Source organism: Pelodiscus sinensis, chromosome 10 (genome assembly GCF_049634645.1).
Source record: "Pelodiscus sinensis isolate JC-2024 chromosome 10, ASM4963464v1, whole genome shotgun sequence".
NCBI lineage: Eukaryota > Metazoa > Chordata > Testudines > Trionychidae > Pelodiscus > Pelodiscus sinensis.
Genome location: NC_134720.1, coordinates 50,788,387 through 50,809,133, shown reverse-complemented (window position 1 = coordinate 50,809,133; position 20,747 = coordinate 50,788,387). Strand labels below are relative to the sequence as shown.

The following is a 20,747-nucleotide window of genomic DNA, read 5'->3' as shown; positions in this document are numbered from 1 at the left end:
CAAATCCCTGCACCCCGCCCCATGTTACAACCCCCTCCCAGACCCTGCACCCTCCCCCCCGCACTCCTGCCCCAGGTTATGACCCTCTCCCAGAACCTGCACCCCAATCCTGTCTCAGGTCACAGCCCAAACCCCTGCACTCCTACCCAGGACACACTCCCCTCCTAGACCCTGCACCCCCTCTGCTACTCCAGTTCACTGCCCCAGGTCACAATCCCCTCCTTCACCCAAGCTCCCGCCCAGATCCCACACCCCAATCCCTTACCCAACCTCCATCCCAGACCCCGCACCTCCTCCATTAATATAATGGAAGATTGCAGCCCTCAAACATTTACCGCATTGTTGGAGTGTCCCCCCCCCCCCCCCCCGTCAAAAATGAACTCGCCCCTGCTCTAGAGTTACCTGCAGCTGGAGAGGTCAGACCTTGCAAGACACTTGAAACACCTTCCTGTCAAAAGAAGATGAAAGCCGGGCGCTTTATTTCTTACTCTGTGCACACAAGCCAATGTTCCTCCCCAATGAGAGCCCAAAGCTTCCATGTGGGTCGGTCGTGAGAGCAGCATTCTCTGGCCATCACTTCTTCTTCTTCGCTCCAGCTTTTTCCTTTTTCCCTTTGTCTTTGCCCTTTGGCTCCTCCTCTTTAGGCTTCTTAATGATCTTATAGGGGCCGATGTTTCGCCTAACCATTGTGCCTCTCCACCAGGCCTGGAGCTGGAAGCAGGAAAGGGAGAGTTAGATTGACTATTCCTCCTGCAATGAGGTTTACCAGCTAATTTGAATTAGGGGCTTTAAATGGAATCTCGTTTCACTGCGGCGTGTAGACGCGGGCAGTTACTTGGGGCTAGTCAATGTCTAAAATGGCGACCGGCTGGGAACATACAAATCAAGCGCGGGATATTTAAATCCTGGGCTTGATTTGCAATTCCGGTCGCCCTCTTTAGCCTCTAGGGGGCTAGTGTAGACGTACCCTAAATGGTTAAATACAAAGGAGGTGGATGCTACAGGAAACCCCTTGACAGATTTCCATGCTGCCTAGATTATGGACTAGCTGCTTTGTTTGCTAGTTTACCGGTTAAACCCTGGTGAATTGCTAGCCCAGGGTTTTATTCAAGTCAAAGGCTTGAGTGAAGGAGAGTCCAGTGAGTCCTTCCAACAAAAGCAGAAAAGGCCAGACTCCGTGGTCCTGATTTTTTTTTCTGCTTTATACTAGAATTGACTTAAAACCCAAACTGTCATAAAGCAGCAAACAAAGGGCCCAGTTCCCTTTGCCTTCCTTCTGCAGGTCCTCTTGAAACACTCTGCTCCTATTAACTTCTGACTTTGAGAGTGCAGCTCCAGATGTGCACAGGCAGTTGGGCTTGTGCAACTGCCCACGGAAATGATATCCTGTCCAGGGCCACGTCTGTCTCGGTCATTGGCGCACCCCTCTTGGGTGCAGAGCAGCAGTAATGGCACATGTGAAGGAGGCACATTTGCATGTGTGTGTCTGACACTGTTACTGCACGTCTTTGTTTTTAATCAAATCCTTAGTATTCCAAAACTGCCCATAAGCACTTTCCATTTAGAAATGGTGTCAGGTTCGAGAAGCCCAAAATGTGACACATTTTTCCATCACCCGCTGTTTCTGACATGCCTGTATTTGCTCCTTTTCTTAGCACATTCAGCAGAAACCCAGAACTATGGCTCTGCCACAAACCCTGTGAAAAGCCAGCGGGAGGCAGCTGGAAAGCAAGAAGGCTCCTAGATACAGTGAAGCCTGTAAAGGGACCAGTGTCCTAAGCTGTAGCAGGACGGGCTCCTCCCCGCACCTCCTGTAGTCACAAAGTTGTGGGAGTCGCTGTGCAGAGCACATGGAGAGAGAGAGTGTGTGGGGTGGGGGTGGGGGAGTTCTTGCACTGATGGCAACGCTTACATTGCAACCCCCGCCCCGGTAGCACCACCCTTGCTGCACAGATGGTGTGATGGACAAAGTCCCCCAAATCTTCACTCCAGGAGCTATGACCGTTCCCCATTACTTCCTTCCTTGCTCTCCTGATTCAGTAGGTGGCTATTAACTGTGGCTGTTCTACCCAGCGAGGAACGAGAAGGGTGGGGAAAGCATGCAGCAGACACCTCCCTCTGCACCCCATCCTACTGGAAGCTTTGCTAATCCCAGGTCATGCCGGCCAACCTTTTTGGTGCAGGTTGCTGACCGAACAGAGCTCCCTCGCACACAGATATTGAAGGCATGGCACTGGTAGCACTTTCCCTTTTACCTTCTTGACGCTCTTTAATTCCGACGCATCCTGCTCTATCTTTCTTCTTGCTGCCTCCTTTTCCACCCGATCCTCAATGATGACTTGTTCAAATAACCGGCACTGCAGGAATGCACAAAGAGGCTAGAACATGCATCACGTAAGGGCATCACGACGTCTTTGAATTCTGGAGCTCCCTGCACAAAGCTTATCCCTCACAGCTGCTCCCTGGGGGCTGATGAGCAAGCCATGGGCCTTTCTCCCTCTGGTCATTTCCATGTGGTCTCTCCCAGCTCCACAGTACAAACACTGCTCATAATTGCTTTAAGGCAGGGCTATTCAACTGTGGAAGCCCCAGGGGCCACAATGATACTCTCAGCACATGCCGAGGGCTGCAACTTAAGTGTGGTTGCATAACATGCAAATATATATGCAAATATATGCAGATAGCTTCTTGCACACTGATGGGCATGAATACAAAGATTAAGGCAAGACTACACAACACACAGTTTCAGTCAGTTCTGCTGATATTAATAAAATGCAATATTCACCCAATTTCCACCCATCTGACAGCACTTTTAATGAGCAATAACAATCCAGGAATTGAACTACTGAAACGCATCTCAACAGAAGACCATTACATTGACTTGCCGTTGTGGAGCATGTTCCTAGTGGAGGCCATGTTCAAAGGATCCCACCCGCAGGCCGCGTGTTGAGCCCTGCGTAAACCCAAACCGTGTCATGAGCCGCAACCAAACAGCGTGGCCCATGGGCCACGTGTTGAGCAGCCCTGTTTATGGTGTTCCCCATCATAAAGCAATGAGCTGAATCTTTCATTGAGCCCTCTGATCCTATGCTGCAGAGAGAGTCTTGTGTGGCATCTAGTGGAACAGATGTTGGTAGGAAGTCACCCCAAGCAAATGGGGAATTTGTAGAGTGACTGGAACCCAGAGAGGACAATTGACCGAAGTGTTACATGCAGAATGGAAGATGAGTCGCTCAACGGGGCAAGGAGTCATGGCTCACTCCTCACACAGGAGCTTAGAACTCAGCAACCAAGTGGGCAATGCTCACGGCCCAGTTCTTGGAATGCTCCCGGAGCAGTGCAATGCCAGTTCACTGACTCCTGTCACCCACATCTGATCTCATACCTTCTTGGCTAGTTCCTGCAGTGCTGCTAAATCATTTGCCTTTGATGCTTTCAGAGCGTTCAGTTCCTGCTGTTTAGCTTCCGTGTCCTTCTCGTACTTCTCCATCCAGTATTCTAACTTCTCTTCCAACTTCTGTGGGAAACATAACGGCGACACTTAGGCAATGCATTGGGAAGGACCAGTAATGTGCCTGAAAACTTTCTATCCTCTGATCAGTCTGCCATCATTCTATAGGAGTAACAGTGAGGTTACACAGCACAGTAATCCCTTATCACACACCAACCCTTCAAAGAGCCAAAATCCTGGAGCTAGTGTCAAGCCACTAGTAGTCTGCAGAACCCTTCCTGGTGGCCAGCAGAAGGAAAGTTTTGGAGAGCCAAGCCATGCAGGACGAAGGGGACGTGGGACCATCTCCCTCAGAGTGGTCTGAAGAAAGGAAAAGTTGGAAAACCACTAGATGTTGGCTTAATACATGGTAAGCCCCAGTACAATCCATGACAGACATCTCCCTTAGAAAAAGATACATATGGCTCATAGCTTCATCATTGATGATTAGGCCCAACAGATTCTTAGAATTACAAAGATAAACCTCCACATACAGCCTGCAAGCCACTTCCTGGATTTATCCCCAGACGTGGCCAGAATAGGATCCCATAGGTGTCCACACTTTTTCAGGATATGGACCCCATTTTAGTGTGTAGATTGCTTTATTCGCGACTGGCCTCTCATTCACAATAGTACAGCCAGCTTCCTCCCATTGACAGTCACATAACATCCTTGTGGAACAACAGCAATCACTCACATGGCAAAATAGCCGAGGAAAGTGCTGAATGGTTTTTAAACTTGCTGTAATTTAGCTGCCTGGAAATGAGTAATCAGCGCCGTCTGGCCAGCCAGTTCCCTGTGGGCCACAGACTATAGTATGAAACTCTTGGTAGAGGGAACTCATGCTTCTGCCTTCTGTTGGAGCCAAACAGATCGTCGCCTGTACTGGAATTCCCCTCACTCCTGAATCTTGGTGGAGTCCAATGGCTGTGGGATGTTGGGAAAAACTACTGCAAAATAGTCCCAAAAATGCCTTTTCTGACCAGAGCCACTTGGCTCCCCATACCCACTTGTGATGAAGATGTCAGTTCTCTGTACCAGAGACCAGTGCTTCCCAACCTTTTTTATACCACGGACCAGCAAACCCATTCACAAACTTTTGGCGGACTGGTAACATTTTATTTGCCTAGTTGCATATTTATTATGCATATAATGGATGTATAAATATGCAAATAAATGTTGCCAGTCCACCAAGGGGCCATTTCAAACAGCTGGCTTCAGCTCCGGCAACTGCCCACTACATAGCAGCTGCCAGAGCTGAAGCCAGCTGCTGTGTGCGGCTGAGGACCAGGGTGTACCCCAGCCCCTAAAACCTACTGCTAACAGCTGGCTTCAGCTCCGGCAGTCGCCGCGGCCCAGCAGCTAGCGGTTCGTGGACTGGCAGTTGGGAACCACTGCCAGAGACATTATAGCATAATATGGAACATTTTCAGCTTATTCTCAGGTGGTGTCAAACAAAACCTGAATGATCATGTATTGGGCTTGCCAATCGTGAGTTATAGTTCCCTTAACAGTCTCTGTTTCAACACTTTAAAATGTTGCCATTAGAGGAAGTGAACTAAACATGGTGCCCACAGTCTGGCCACAGAGAGGGGTGATAGGCCTAGGTTCCCCTTGTTTACTGTCTGCGGGGATGCATGCGCCCTGTTTCCTCCTGACAGCGATGTGAGATGTTCTGTGTTAACTGGTGGATTTTACCTTTTTTTGGATTGGACCAGGGCTACTCAACTCATGGCTCGCGGGCCACATGTGGCCTATGGCCCATTTGTTTGCGGCCCACGGTGGGAGCCAAAACAAAAAAGTAGTCAATATGATGTTCTGTGGCATGCGTTTTAGTAGATACATTCCTGGACTGTCATTGCTCATTAAAAGTGCTGTCATAGGGGTGGAAATCGGGTGAATATTGTATTTTATTAATATCAGCAGAACTGACTTAAATGGGGCCTGCGTGTTGTGTAGTCTTGCCTTAATCTTTGTATTCATGCCCGTCAGTGTGAAAGAAGCTATTTGTAGATATATTTGCATGTATATGAAACCACACTTAAGTTGCGGCCCTTGGCATGTGCTGTGAGTATCATTGTGGCTCCTGGGGCTTCCAAAGTTGAGTAGCCCTGGATTAGACATTTGAGAGAAGCAGAACAATATTAAGTAAGCTTTAAAGGGTAAGGAGTATCTACTGACCATAAGAAAAGTCACCTTTCTGAAAGGCCATGGTTCAGTGTGCGAAAGCTTTGTTTGGATAGTTGCATCAGGCATGACACAGGGACATGCTGTGATATTTAGGCCTACAATGTATCCTAACTGTGGGAAAGTGGACAGAAATGTATAAAGTGAGACAGACTGAATTAGTTTAACCAAAAGGGCCTCCTGCTACAATTCAAGAACTGTATTAAGATCTTGCATGGTAAACAAGAAGATTGTGTGACTAGGAATCAACTGGTCAAAGCTGGTGTCAGAAATTAGGCTGAATGTTGAACAAAGCGATGAAGACATGGTCTGTTCCGCTCAGCGCCACCTTTTGGGGTCCTTGTGAAGAGACGTTGGGAGGAAAGCCAGCTAGTGTAATCCTGGCAGACTGAAAGGGGTATTCTAGAAATGGTAGGCTGGAAGGGACCTTGAGAAGTCTTCAAGTCCAGCCCCCTGCACTGTGGCAGGACCAAGAAAACCTACACATCCCTGGCAGGTGTCTGTCCAGCTTGTTTTTAAAAGCTTCTAGTGATGGGGACTCTATGACCTCCCTTGGAAGCCTATTCCAGAGCTTAACAAACCTTAGCGTTAGAAATCTTTTTCTAGCATCTAACCTAAATCTCCCTGCTGCAGATTAAGCCCATTACTTCTGTCCTACTTTCACTGGACACCGAGAACAATTGATATCTCTCCTCTTTATAATGGCCCTTAATACTTTGGAAGACTTACAAGGTCCCCCCCCCAGTCTTCTTTCCTCAAGTCTAAACATATGCCCAGTTTTCTTAACCTTTCGTCATAAGTCAAGCTTGCTAAACCTTTTAGCATTTTGTGGCTCTCCTCTGGACTCTTTCCAATTTTTCCACATCTTTTCTAAAGTGTGGTGCCCAGAATTGGCCACTGTCCTCTAGCAGGGACCTCACCAGTGCTGAGTACAGTGGGACAACTACCTCCCCTGTCTTACAAATATCACTCTTGTTAATCCCCCCAGAACCATACTGGCCTTTCTGAAGTTGCATCACACTGATGACTCATCCAGTTTTTGGTCCACTATAACCCTTTTCAACTGTACTATCACCTTGCCAATTATTCCTCATTTTGTAGTTGTGCATTTTATTTTATTTTCCTTCTGAAGGGAAGTACACTGCACTTAACTCTAGTAAACTTCAGCTTGTTGCACTCAGACTAATTCTTCAGTTTTAGAAGGTCATTTTGAATTGTAAACCTGCCCTCCAAAGTGCGTGCAGCCCGTCCCAAATTGGTGTCATTACGAACTTTAGAAGCATACTTTCCATCCCATTATCCAAGTCATTAATGAAAAGACTGACTCCTGCAGGACTCCACTAGATACACCCTCTCAATTTGATGACAAACCGATAACTACTCTGAGTATGGAAAAACTTAAAAAACAACCAATAGCCTAGCAGCAGTCTGAAAAACTGCAGTTTAGACATACCCTGGCTGACAAAGACAAGAGAAGGGGAAGGAGTGAGCTTCAACTCTGGACTTCCTTTGTCCTAATCCTGAGAAATGGCTTGACCAGACCAGGCCCGAGACAGGAATCCCGATAACACAGTCACATCCGCTGGCTCTGGGTAGATCCCAGACCACCACCAAGGATGTGAGACTCTCTCCTGCTCACATCCACATGCACACACCATGTGTGGGTTGTTGTTGTTGTTTCCTTTCTCAGCCTATTTCTTTCCTCTACTTTTCCTTTTGCCTAATAAGAGTCACTTAGCTGACCATGACTGCATATTTTGCAACGCTGCTGTATGCCTGTGACCAGAAAGGCAGCTAAAAGCAATGCTTTCAACAGCCTGATGCTGGTACAAGTTTGCCAGCTTTCAGAATGGCTGATACAGCCACATACTGGGCCTTGTTTTTCCAGCAGTGAGGTGGCAAGTGAAAGTTAGCCTCACAGACACACTGCTTCGTCTCTTCTCCCTTTTGCCCGTATTTCTTGTTTTGCTCTCCGGAAGTGGGATTAGACTTTAACAACAGCAAGAATAGCGCTAGTCCATCTTAACTAACATCTTCTCTCTTCCCCTAAAAGGACAATTTATTGTCATCTCCACCCCCATCTAAGAGACAGACTGGGGTTTTTTCTTCTGAAGACTCTCTACAGTTTAGGGAAAGGGAACAAAGGATATTGTTAGAATTAAACCTTTTCAATTGCTCTCTCCCTTTTTTGTATCTCTAATCAAAGGTTATAAATGATTTTTAATGGTGTGTTTGCCATGGTACTATGCAGGCTGAAGTCTGTATAGCAAACCCTGAACCTTGTCAAATGCTGTTTAATGTTGAACAGCTTCAGGGTCATGTTAAAATCTTTGACTCTTTAATACAATAGACATTTATGGATCGTGGGCAACTTGATTCATGTAACAGACATTATGGATTCTGTGGAACCTGAATCTGTCAAAAGGGTTGTGAATTGACATTTATCTTACTCAGCTGGATTGCCTCCTGAGCAAACAGGGTAGGATAAAGCAAAAACAGACTAATGGTTTCTGTTGTGTCTTCCTTTGTCCCTATCCCTCTCTGCTCCCCCCCCCCCCCCACCCCCATGTCCTAGTTGTTGTGTGCAACCCCAGGGCTTGTGAAGCTTTAGTTACCGGGCATGTGTTAATGCCAGCTCAAGACAGTGCTGGAAGTCTGACCTATTTGCAATTATACTACTTTAAATTAAAGCCCAATCACCTGAACATCTTGTGGTGGGAAGGGGAGCAGGGGCGGGGGGGGAGAATCCCCAACATGTGGCTGACCAAATCTCTTCTATCTGAATCTTGATTTGGGGGAAAATATACCTAAAAATAATTCAAAAATCAGGTAACCAATCTTATGGTTTTGGAGACAAATGGTAATTCCAACAATAGTCTTGAAGCTGGTGAAGGGGTAGCTGTACATAACTATGTTTTTCCTTAGGACCCTGATTGCTACGATGGGAATAAGTTGTTGAGATGTTTGTAAGTTGCTGTCTTAAGAGCTAATTAAGAATATTTGAGTCACCCACCATCTGTTGTTGCCTGAGGAAATTTTCAATCTCCACGTGGACTCGAGTCTCCTCGTCGGTTTTGACCCTCAGCTTCTGTGATCAATAAAGACAGACTGTGTCAGAGGCTGTCTCGACAAGCGCGTTCACACATGTTGCGACAAGGCGTGCTTTTGCTGAGGGACTGCTCAGCATGGTGAGTGTGAACGTGACGGGCTCGTGGCCTGCAGTCTCAGTAAGAAGCCAACCGTTCAGTCCGAACTACCGTTACTCCTCGTTTCACTAGGAAGCCTAGTCCGAACTACCTAGGCACTAGCGGACATTTAAAAATGGCGGCACCCAGCTTTATGCAAATGAAGCCCGGGAAATTCAAGTCCTGGGCTTTATTTGCAACTCCGGTTGCCTACATTACCACCCTAGTTCGAACTAGGGTGGTAGTGTAGACATACCCTTAGAGACTACCCCGGGAACCCAGAACTAAGGCCGCATCTACACTAGCCCTTTTGTGGGTGAACTTTTGTTGGCCAGGATTATAAAAAAACACGTCCCTGACCGGTAAGTTTCACTGACAGGAGCCCTGGTGTGAACAGCGCTATGTCAATAGGCGATGCGCTCCTGCTGACTCTCTGCTTATTAGGGTGGTTTAATTATACCAGGGGAGAGGTCTCTCTCTCTGCCACAGTTGTACAACTGTGCTGCTGTAAGGTCTGTAGTGTACACATAGCCTGAGTCAGAGGGTGCATCTACACAGGACCCTAAACTTGAAATAAGATATGCAATTTGCATAGCACAAATTGTGTATCTCATTTCAAATTTATTTCGAAATAGCTTATTTTGAAATTTGGCATGTCTACACACTGCCAAATTTCGAAATAACGCACTATTTCAAGCCATCCCTCATGCAACAAGGTTTACCAGGATGGTGAAATAGTGTGCCTGTTATTTCCAAAAAGTATTTTGAAATAACAAGTGGCTTGTGTAGATGCAGTTATCTCTGATATCCCAAAATAGCCGTGTAGTATAGACATACCCAGAGTCTCTTCCCCATGTATGCTAAGGGCAGATCTACGCTTACCCGGAGGGCAAAGCTCTGCTGGTTGATCTTCTGGAGTTCAGTTTAGCGGGTCTAGTAAGGACTGAGGGCAGGGTGACTGAGGGGTAAAAGCATATATGGATATTGCACTTGACTTACGATGGGTTACACCAGTGGTCCCCAACCTTTTGGGGCTGCCAGGGGCAGGGCTGCTCACACGCCGGGCACCCACGGGCGGGGCCACACATGTGCCTGAGGGTGGGGCCACACATACGCCGCATTCCCGGGGCTGGCACCGCAACTCTGCTGCACGCCCAGGGGTGGGGCTGCCCATACGCTGCGCGCTCAGGGCCAGAACAGCCCATGTCCTGTGCGCCCGGAGGCAGGGCCGCCGCCGCCCATGCACTGCGTGCCCGAAGCCGGCGCCTGTGCCATGTGCCCAGGAGCTGGCAGTGCCCATGTGCTGTGCACCCGGTGGCAGGGCCGCCCATGCACAGTGCGCCCAGGGGCAGGGTGGCCCCGATCACTCGGCGGGCACTCAGAAATGGCTCAGCGGGCGCCATGGTGCCCATGGGCACCGCGTTGGGGACCACTGGGTTATACCATTAGCTCTCCCACCTGAACCGAAGGGACAGAGGTTAAAGATTCATCCTTCCTCCTGAGTGTACCTTGGGCACTGAAGATAAACAGGTGTTAACGAAAACCCATTGATCTAAAAACTTCCCCTCTCAAATGCTCAGCTTTCATTCTTGCTTAAGAACATCAGAACAGCCATACTGGATCAGACCAAAGGTCCATCTAGCTCAGTATCCTGTCTGAGTGGCCAATACCAGATGCTCCAGAGGGATCACAACAGGTAATCCCCATGTGAAACAGAAACTAGGGATACCATTCCTACCCATCCTGGCTGATAGCCATTGATGGTCCTAACCTCCATGAATGTATCTAGCTCTTCTTTGAACCCTGTTCTAGCCTTCACCACATCCTCTGGCAAGGAGTTCCACAGGTTGACTGTGTGTTGAGTGAGGAAAAACTTGCTTTTGTTTGTTTTAAACCTGCTGCCTATTAAAGTTGTTGTGCTACCATGTCACAAGTTCTTAAGGCACCTTAACAGCTTCCAGCCTAGCCTAGCCAAGACCAGAACATCTCAGGTAAAAAAATGAATGGAAAAGAAAATGTGTTCACCTTTAAAAACCATCCAGACTGCCTTTATCCAGCAGGGGGAAGCTGAAGCAGGAGCTCATTTTTCCCAAATGCAAGCCACCTCTACTGGAGGAATATGTATGGGTGTGCCTGACACTGGGTAGATGTGTATATAAACCCTGCCTCGCGGCTCAGCCAGAACTCATTCAATCCTGGCAGTAATTCTACTGCTGGTGATCCCTGCAAGCAGCCTGCAAGCTTGCGATGGGCTCCTAGAGTGGGGGATCCTTGCAACCAGACACTTCCTCCTGTGGCAGCCACCTCCCACTGCTAATGGTTAAAGCCATCCCATCAGCCTCGTTATTTATTGGGAGCGTGGTAAAATGATGAGCAGTCTCTGGCCTGGCCCCTCCCTACTTCGCTGAATAGAAATGGCTGGTTGTTTGAGGTCACCGACAGAGGACACTTGCAGCTGACCAGCACTGTCCTGGTCCGGAATCACAGGGACCGCTACTGCGTAGGTTTGTGGAACAGGAGGAAAACATGATCTAACAGTGCAGTACTAAACCCAGAGCATTGCCAAAGCCATCAGAGTGTGAGCCTGGGTGCAGCCCCTCTGCGCTGCCCACCGAGTCAAGGTGGCGGGTGAGCTCAAGGAGTCTGTGCCACTGATCTGTAAAACAAAACCCTCTGTTACAGCCGGAGTTACGCCTTGGCTGTTCGGTGAGGCCGCAGGACAGTGCTTACCTCAATTTCTACAAACAGCTCACTTTCTGCACTGCTGCACTTTTTCTGGGTCTGGTAGACCTGGAGCTCTGTGTCTTTCTTCACATAGCGGCTCTCCATGTCTGTCTTGGCCTTCATCTCTTGAAGCTGGTCTTTGAGGTACGCAATCATCTCATTCCGGTTCTGAGGAATAGGCAGGGGCATATTGGGGAGGGGGGGACATAAAAGCAAACTTCAGAATGCAAGTCACTTCCCCATTTCTTGTGCCTGCCACTTGGACCAACCTCACCTGTGTCCCACCTCATGTTTAAAAATCATAGGGCTGAAGGCCTCGCTCTCCATTGGAGTTTTGTCCAGTTCAACCTGAGCTTCAGAGAGAAACCTAATTTTTAACCAACAGCACAGAACCACTTCTTCCCTATTTCTTTGCTTCATTATCTAGCTAGAGGTTGTAATGACAGACACGGTACCAGGAGAGCTGGTCTTTAAGGCTCTGATTCAGGAAGGTACATGTGTAAGCAGGGTCAGGGTAAACTCTATTCTGACATCTAGTGGCGAACTGTGGCAAGTGGTGCAAAGAGACTTCAGGGGCTGAGCCCAATTTGCATAGACACACCCACCCTGTCTAGTATGTGCCACAGCAGCCCAAATCGTCACTTTGGCCACTGTGGGAGCCCCAGTCTCTCTGTTATTGAGGCAGAGGGGATAAAAGTGTTGTTACCCTGATTATGCGAATCAAGGACAATGGAATGGTGGAACTGTTTATGACAGAGGGATTCGCCATAAACTAAGTAGCACTCTCTAGACAAGGGGCATGGGTTCCAAACCCAGTCAAATTGAGAGAGGTTGGGGACAGGTCTTGGTGGTGGGGCCCTGTCTGAGGGCCTAAACAATACTGATTGCACTCCCTCCTCTCTCCACTGTGGAATATCAGAGTTAATTTAGATTCCATTAGGAGTCTAGTTTTGAGCTGTGGAGCTAACTTTGCTGTGGGCCAGCGCTAAGGCTCCTCTGTTATGAGCTGAAATCACTGTGTGCTGTGGACGAGAGCTGAAATCACTGTTGCTGAGCTGTGGACAAAAGCTGAAATCACTGTTGCTGAGGGGAGCCTGGCAAGAGCTGAAATCACTGTTGCTGAGGGGAGCCTGGTGCTGTGCTGCTAGCAAAGCAGTTTGCAAGGGGCAACCAGCAAGCACAGGCGGACAGTAGATGCAGCTGGCGGTGGCCTGCGGCTGGTAGGAGCGGCAGCTGGTGGAGCAGCGGCAGGAGCAACCTGCTGGCAGCCCGGAGTGTGGACTGAGGCGGTTGCTGGATTTGCGGAGCCGGACAGTGGAGGCGGCTTACCTGACGACAAGTGGAGTGTGGCGGAGTGACTCGCGTTGACGGTGGCGGCACGGAGAGGCGGAGCCACCGCCGGGCCACGTAAGGTGCATCGATCCCCACCCCTCCAGGTTGGAATGGTGAAACCCTGCCGGGTGGACTTTTGAACCCTGGGATGGCACTGACCCAGGGCTGAGACTCTTGGGGTGTTGGACTTTTGGGACGTTGGGGAGATTTGTGGCTGGGGGGAGGGCCGTTGCTCATTGGGTTACCTCATGTTATTAAAGGTTTGCTACTCTACTGAGGCTCTGTGCTTGCGAGAGGGGAAGAATTGCCTCTTTTGAGGCACCCAGAGGTGTATGTAAGATTTCCCAGGTCACTGGGTGGGGGCTCGAGCCGGTGTTGTATTACCTCGTTGGGAGGAGACCCCTAGATACTGAACCCGGCCCTTGCTGCTGCTATTTACTCGGCCTGGCAGAAGGGTTACACATGCATAACTTCCAGGACTTCTGTTGATTTCAATGGCTTGAAGTTAAGCATTTGCTTAAAGTGGTTTCCTGACCTGGGTCTAGATCTGGCTCTGTGACAGGCCAACTGTGTGAGCTTGGACAGGTCACAACCTCTGTGCCTCAGTTTCCACATGTATACAAAGGGCATGTCAGTTGTGAAGGTGCTAAGGCTTAATTCTTTAGTTTGCAAAGTATGTTGGGCTCTTTGGATGGAAGTTCTGGTATAATCAGACAAACTGCTTACAGTTGCAAAGCACATTTAAGAACAGGTGAAAATTGAGTCTTGCTCTGTTCATATGTGTCACTACTTCTTTGAAAATGTATCAGGGTGAACTGAGTAAAATATGTTGCAAAGGAATGCTGAGGTTATCACCCCTTCCCCACTCACTATTCTACAATGGAGATCTGAGACTTCCAGATGCAAGTCAGGTCTGAAAATGCCCCTCTGAGAAAAGGAACCCTTGAGTTGAAAGGTATTGAACTGATATTTGTGGCTGTGTGTGTTTTCAACTTGTTTAAATTCACTGGAAAATTTTTACTTGGTTTCTTGGGATAACAGATGAAGATTACAATGCAGGATTGTAGCTACAGGAGAATTCTCTTTCATGTGGAAGACACAAGGCACTGAGCTAAGAATCAAAAGGTCATAAACAATCTAGTTTGCAGTTAACACTGAGCCGAATGCATTTGGTTTTACTTCTTGTACCACGTGCCTTCGATTACTCCCTCAGATTCTTCCTGTTTGCTTGCTGCTGTCATGTTACAATGGTTTCCACATTCATCAGATGAAGCTTCTGGCTGAAGCTGAAACCCCAAAGTGCGGATGTTGTTTAAGTGATTTGAAGGCCGCAGAGGCTCACAGCTTGTCTGAAGCACCATCACATTCTTTAATTGCATAAACATAGGAAAAGCCTGCTCCACAGCACTGCGTTTAAAGGCCGGTGCCGCATGAGTCATTTGAAAAGAGTTCCTTTTCGGGAGAGTTTGGAACACTCAAAGGGCAAGTCTTTCGCGCATGCGTGTGTATGTGCGCGTGCGCTCAGCGACAATTTGTTAAAGGTTTCTCAGCCTGAAGATCATTTTTACAGCCCAATTGTCATATGACTTGAGATAAAGGATGTTACAACAAGCAGAGACATTATGAATAGCTTTCAACCTTGTTTTCATTTGTGGAACCCTAAACATTTCAAATGGTGCGACGGTCCAGCCAAGCATTTCCTCTGATGGCAACTGCAGCAGGATCACACATGGAGAGAAGGGATTACTAAGGTAAGCAGGTCTCAAACCATTGTAAGGCCTTAGTGATTAAAACCAACTCCTTGAATTGAAACCTTTATTTTCAACATTGTAACTTTATACACAGGCTAACTGCCCTTTTATTGAGCAGGTCTACACCAGCAAGGGCTGCCCTTTGAAACATGCCATGAATGTAGCTTTCCATGAAGATTGGGGCCATTCTACGGTTTGAAAGAAAACTGTTTTTATTTACCAAAGAGAGAGTCTTGTGAAAATGGCCTGGGGCTTCATCCCAAGCCCAGCAAAGCCAGTAACGGCTGGTCCATTGCCTTACTTGTGTGCTGGGTCGGGCCTATACTGAGCATGCACCGTAGGAAAAGTCCTTAACACTATACAGGTGTCTACTTACAGAAAAACTTGGCTTGCAGGTGCCAATATATAAGTGCATACTTATAAGAAAACTGCTAACTCCTAAAGGAAGGCCAGCAGAGCTTGTGACCTCAGTAGGTCATGTTGATCTGGGTTGTTTCTTTTCCCTTTTTATTTCATTAAATCCAAGAAACGGTTAGAGTAACACTAAGGGTGTAACCACAATGTGTCAGGAGTTTCAGAACAGGGGACAGAGCTTTCTCAGGGGCCAGACCAAGACCAGGGCATGAACTCCCATAAAAACTAAGGACCATCACAGACCTCCCCACCTTCCACTCCAAGTTCAAGGCAAGTTTCTTCAACCTGGCTGCTCTACTGTACACGCACAGTGACAAGCATAGTAAAAATGTCTAAAACAAAACACTACACTGCACATATTTCTCTTCCTTGCAAGAGGATGAAAACAAAAATGACAGATGTCAGCCATATATCAGAGGAGTAGCTGTGTTAGTCTGTTCCAGCAAAAACAACAAGGAGTCCAGTGGCACTTTAAAGACTAACCAATTTATTAGGATATTAGGGCATAAGCTTTCATGTCACTTAAAATCTGAGCACCTTCTGTAGTGCATTAAGGTGATAGTCATAGTATAAAACTTCTACAAAAAAATGAATATAAGTTAAGTATATAAATGTTAACTTGGTGTGCATGTAACCTACTCCCCTACACAGATCATTAATATATACTTGTTTTTCTATATGTAGCCTATTATATTACTGATTTCCGCAAAATATATTCCATAAAACCTACATAATATGTAAACCAAGTGCTGCTGTAAAAAGTGCTGCTGGAACCTAAAAGTTTGCACTGCCTGATTTTAGGTTATATTAGCATCAGTTTTGGCATTCAATAATTAATCATCATAATTTGTATCACCACTTCAGCAATGAAAAATTAAAAAGAAAATGTTACGAAATATGTGATCATTGCTGCAGCTGTAGCTAAAATAAATCTTATTCCTAGAGCTGAACTAAAGTTTTTAATGATGCTGGTGCACAAAGAGATGGGAGCAAACAAAAAGGGTCTTGTTAATTTCAGCTCCGTTAGAAATACATATGAGTGGAGAATCAATGTTTGTCAAACGAACAAAATCAGTAGGGAAGAATTTTTTATACTCATTACAGAGAACGAGGAGAGTAAAAACAACTGAACAGCCCTGTAAGTTATTAATTAGTGTCTTAAGAGCCAACAGCGCCCAAAACAAGAACATACAAGAACACGCCCAGAACAATGAATGCTATTTTCTAAATCCATGCGTATATATCTGCTTGATTCTGCGTTTTCTTTTACATTCAGTCCAAAGACTGGGGCGTTAGTCCCTTCCGCCTCCATCTATTGTGCCTGCTCAAAATGCTGTATAATCAACATGCTTTTTTTCTTTTTCAAATTAGTTGGCAAACTGCCAAATCATGAAAGTCTTGGTAACACTGCCTATCGAAAATTCCTGAATGAAATGAATAGAAATCATTTTCCCAGGGAGATCTAATTGGAGCTGGTTATTTTTAGCAACTGAAGGAAAGCGGGATTTGAAAGTAACTTAATCTTGATTTGTTATCAAGGATCAAACTATAGGAAACCCACGAAAAGGCCTTGAAGCTGGAAAGAAAACAATTGCAGGCCAGTCTTTGGGAGACGGATGGCCAAGACAGAAGATAAAGGCGGACACAAATGCAAAAAGCTTTAACAAAGTTGATGACAAAAAAAGCACCCGACGATGAGGCACTCTGCCTAGTACTGGAAAGAGCTATGGAAAAAGCTGATGTAAAACAGAACTGAGTGGGTAAGCTGGGCATGCAAATGCTGTTGGGCTTCTATAGTACTAGCTTTGGCACCAGCTCTGCTCCTTGTGTTGGTACAGGGTGTGGAGTGCGTCCTAGCATTGCTGTATTGGTGACCTGAATCTGAACTGGAAGAGCCAACATGCATTAAGAAATGGACAAAATATAATCCTCAAATCACTGCCATACAGTCTGCGGCCAAACAAAACAATTAACTTATTTCTTCTCACTGCCAAAGAGAGGACACCAGACTTAAACTTTTCTGTTTTCCCCCTTAGGGCCTGGATATAATTTTGAGCCCGTTTCATCAGTACAAAAGGAATAACTATTAAGCCACGCATCTCCCTTTTTCAGACCTGTCTCCGGCCTCCAATTCCTCTAGATACACCGCCAAACTGCAGACACTGAAATCTTTTCAGAAAGCAATTCTTATTCTCTATTTCTCCTGGAAAACCTCTGAGCACCTGTGACTGGCCCACCTGGATCACCACCTACCGTGTTAACCATTTGTTCCTTCAGTGGTTCCTTCTTTCTGAAAAGTGCACAACAGTTCTTTCTTTCTTCCTCCTATAGTCACCTCAGTTTTTCATCTGTCCCCATTTGTCTCTTCTAACTAAAGATGTTAAATTTAGATTAATGAACTAATCGAATAGTCATTGTAATTTGCATAGATTATTCAATTAGTCAATAAGGGCACCTCTGCTTTTGAAATGTAGCACGACCCCTGCCAGCTCTTGGTACATTTCAAAGGCAGAAGCGCAGCGGGGAGCCTGGCCAGCGGGGGGCTGTTTGAGTCCCCAGCTCACCCCAGGTTCCCGGCAGCATTTCTGCTTTTGAAATGTAGCAAGAGCCCAGCTCTTCCTACATTTCAAAGGTGGAAGCGCTGCCAGTTCCCTGCTGTGCCCCAGCCCCTTCTCCTGAAAGAGATGGTGCTAGGGGGAACCGGTTTTAAGCCGCCTCTCCCCAGCACTGGATCCTGCTACCACCCTTGCTGCCTCTCTCTGATAGAGGCAGCAAGGGGGGGAAGCAACTAGTCGATTCACTAGTTGATTATCTGATAGCATTTTTCAGATAACTGACTAGTCGACTAGTCACTTACATCCCTACTTGTAGCACCTCTAGGCTGATGATTCTCAAATCTGTTTTCCATTGCAACATATCTTCCTGTCTCATTGGTATCATTTTTGGAGGTTCTGCTGTTTCATCAAACTATACATAGTTATGGTTCAGCTCCCCATCTTTCCTCCCAACCCTTCTCTCTTTCTTCTCCACTGCCATTATCATCCGTGTCAGATTTGCAACCATGGGGTCATGTTTAGTGACGCTCGCATCCATGTGTGTCTAGGCCAGGGGTGGGCAATAGGTTTTTTTTAAGGGGGGGCCTGCTTCACAAATTTCAGAAGCGGTCGTGGGATACCTAGAAGGGGCAGGACTGGGGCAGAAGGGCAGGGTTGAGTTACCCTGTCTGGAGCTTTGCTTAGCCTAGGGTCCCTGCCCCTGAGTTCTGGCCAATGGAAGGGACCTGCAGCAGACAGGAGGCTGCTAGCCTCCTTCCAGAGTTGTCTGGGGTGGAGGCTTAGAATTCACGTAACAGGGCTCTCAGCTCCTGGCCCCGCTGCTAACCCACTGCCTGGCAGCCGCCCGGCAGGCACAAGCCCATTGGATTGGTTGTGCCGGGGGCTGCAAGCCCTTTCGGTTGCTTCTATAAGGGTTTGTGCCTGCCAGGTGGCCGCCAAGCAACGCAACCAACCAGCAGGTGCAAGCCCTTTAAATAGAAGCAATGAAAAGGGCTCCTATGTCCCAGGCAACGTGCTAGTAGCCCTTTCAACTGTTTCTATTTAAAGGGCTAGCGCCTTCCCTGTGGTGGCCATTGCCTGGGGCCGGGGCCAGGGCCAGGAACTGCCGCGCAGGCCAGATAAAAGAACTAGGCGCGCTGGATCTGGCCTGCTGAGAGGCTCTTGCCCAACCCTGGTCTAGATCTTACAAAGTCCTGCTGCTGCTCCCTCCTCACTTTTATAAAAACTAACCCTTCCTCAATGTGCCTTCACCCTGAAATGGTTTTCCACACCCAAGTAGTCTCCTGGGCCAACTGCCACTGAGTCTTCCCCTGTGCACTCTGCTTTCCATGTTGCTCCTCTCTAGGCTAAGGTGACAGTAAGCAGATGCACCCTCGGGCACAGCTCTGGCAAGAGCCAGCAGCAAGCTATTTAAAGAGCTGGCAGGGACCCAGACTGTGCCTATAAAAAAAAAATGTTATTTTCACCGCTGCCAGTGTAGTCCATCAAAAATACTGTAGATAATATGAACTTCATTTGCCTCTCAACCAGATTATTCCTTTATACAGATCCTCTGCTGCCTCCTTCTCACCTACTGAATCTAGTGTCAGATTCTAATTCTTGCCTTCAAGGCCCTGCAAGGCTTTGCCTCTCTTTCTGCTGGTTTCTTTTCACACATCCCTTATTCCATCAGTGTGCAGCAGTATCAACCCTTAATTTCATTCTCACTCTCTCCCCTTCATGCTTTCTCCCATGCCAGCCCTTATGCCTGGATCAACCCTTTATCACAAAACATTCTGTACCCACCTCATTAACTCCATTCCTGAAAACCTTATTCCACTAGGCCTTCAAATGCTCATCCCTTCACAGTGCTTTTTTGGTGACGGTACTGCCCGGTACTCAGTACCAGCACCTCCAGTCAGAGGTCAACAACATTTCCCTGGAGTATCGGCACTTTTCTTTCTTTTTTTTTTTTTAAACAAAAAAAGCACTGCCAGTCAGTATTATGCCATCCCAATGAACACCCTCCTGTGGTGCTCCCACTGCACTCAGAGCTGATTTGCATCTCTCTGAGATGGCGAATTCCCTGAGGAAGAAACCTGTATTGCAGAACCGCACTGAGCAGTGCTCGGATGGTAATTAATCATTCAACACCCAGAACAATGGTGATGTAGCTCCACTTGCTCTTGTCTTATTTATATTTTTCCCTGCTTCCCCCAGCATGAGAGAATGTTACGAGTGCTCTCATTGGAGATGTAAAGGGGTAATCGGTTACCCAGTAAGCACTGTCTTGCCAGCAGCCTTACCGGCATGCTTACAGGGGTAACCAGTTAACTGGCTCCCAGCCTGAATGGAGTGGCCTATGGGTGGTCCCACTGCGCCACAGGCCGCTTAACTGGTTAAACATATGGTTTAACTGGTTAACATGTTAAAAATGATTTTACATCCCTAGTGCTCGTACCCTTTCATCAGAGGCTGTGAAACCTTCCTAGGAATGACAGGTCCCGGTCTGGGCATGCTCAGTAACACCTTTCCTCTCTAGCACACTGCCCATCTCCACCATTCTCACCTGAAGTTCGAGGTCTTTTTCTTTCTTGACATCTTGCAGTTGTTTTTGGAGGGATTTTATTGCCTTTCTTCCTTCCTGCTCCCTAGAGGAAAAAGCAAAAGGGAAAAAAACCTACATTCCCTTGAATTCAGCAACCAAGAAGGGTTGGATTTCCCCAGGGAGAAAGCTTCTTTCCTGCTGATGCGCAGTGTTTCATCCTACAAAATACAGCCCTGCTCCTCCTGCTTGCTCTGAGAACTTGTGGACAGGAAAGCTCCCCAGGATTCTGTAGTACCACAGCATTAGCCACCTTTCTTTGGCTGGCTGGCAAACTGGCAATTTCTGTCCACTTCAAGCTTCGGCTTGAGCTAACGTTCTCTCTGTGGGACTGTAACAAACTCCTGTTGGCTGCAGATCACCACAGAGGGAAAACTTTAACACACTCACTAGTGGCTTACAATAAAAGGTAACTCTCTGCTAAGAAAGGTAGATCTGCCACCCCTGTGCTAGCAGCTCTCCTCTGCATAAGGAAAGGCAAAGGGCATGTCTGTGGCATTCTGGTGGCCGGATGTGGGCAGGAGG

The 20,747-nt window shown here is 47.3% G+C and overlaps 1 protein-coding gene across 6 annotated transcripts in view; it reads right to left on the bottom strand.

Annotated features, from left to right (window-relative positions):
• Nucleotides 1–451: 451 nt before the first annotated feature.
• The window catches only part of DRC9 (dynein regulatory complex subunit 9), a 39,370-nt gene continuing 19,074 nt past the window's right edge, over nt 452–20,747 (bottom strand). For 5 of the 6 annotated variants that reach the window (XM_075938182.1, XM_075938184.1, XM_075938181.1 and 2 more), the window contains 6 exons: nt 20,187–20,268; nt 11,593–11,754; nt 8,691–8,765; nt 3,386–3,517; nt 2,256–2,357; nt 452–711 (listed from right to left, as the gene is read on the bottom strand). In XM_075938182.1, the coding sequence (XP_075794297.1) occupies nt 574–711; nt 2,256–2,357; nt 3,386–3,517; nt 8,691–8,765; nt 11,593–11,754; nt 20,187–20,268 (691 nt within the window). In that variant the 3' untranslated portion in view covers nt 452–573. The remainder of the gene's footprint in view (nt 712–2,255; nt 2,358–3,385; nt 3,518–8,690; nt 8,766–11,592; nt 11,755–20,186; nt 20,269–20,747) is intronic. The other variant, XM_075938185.1, reaches the window with a different exon arrangement.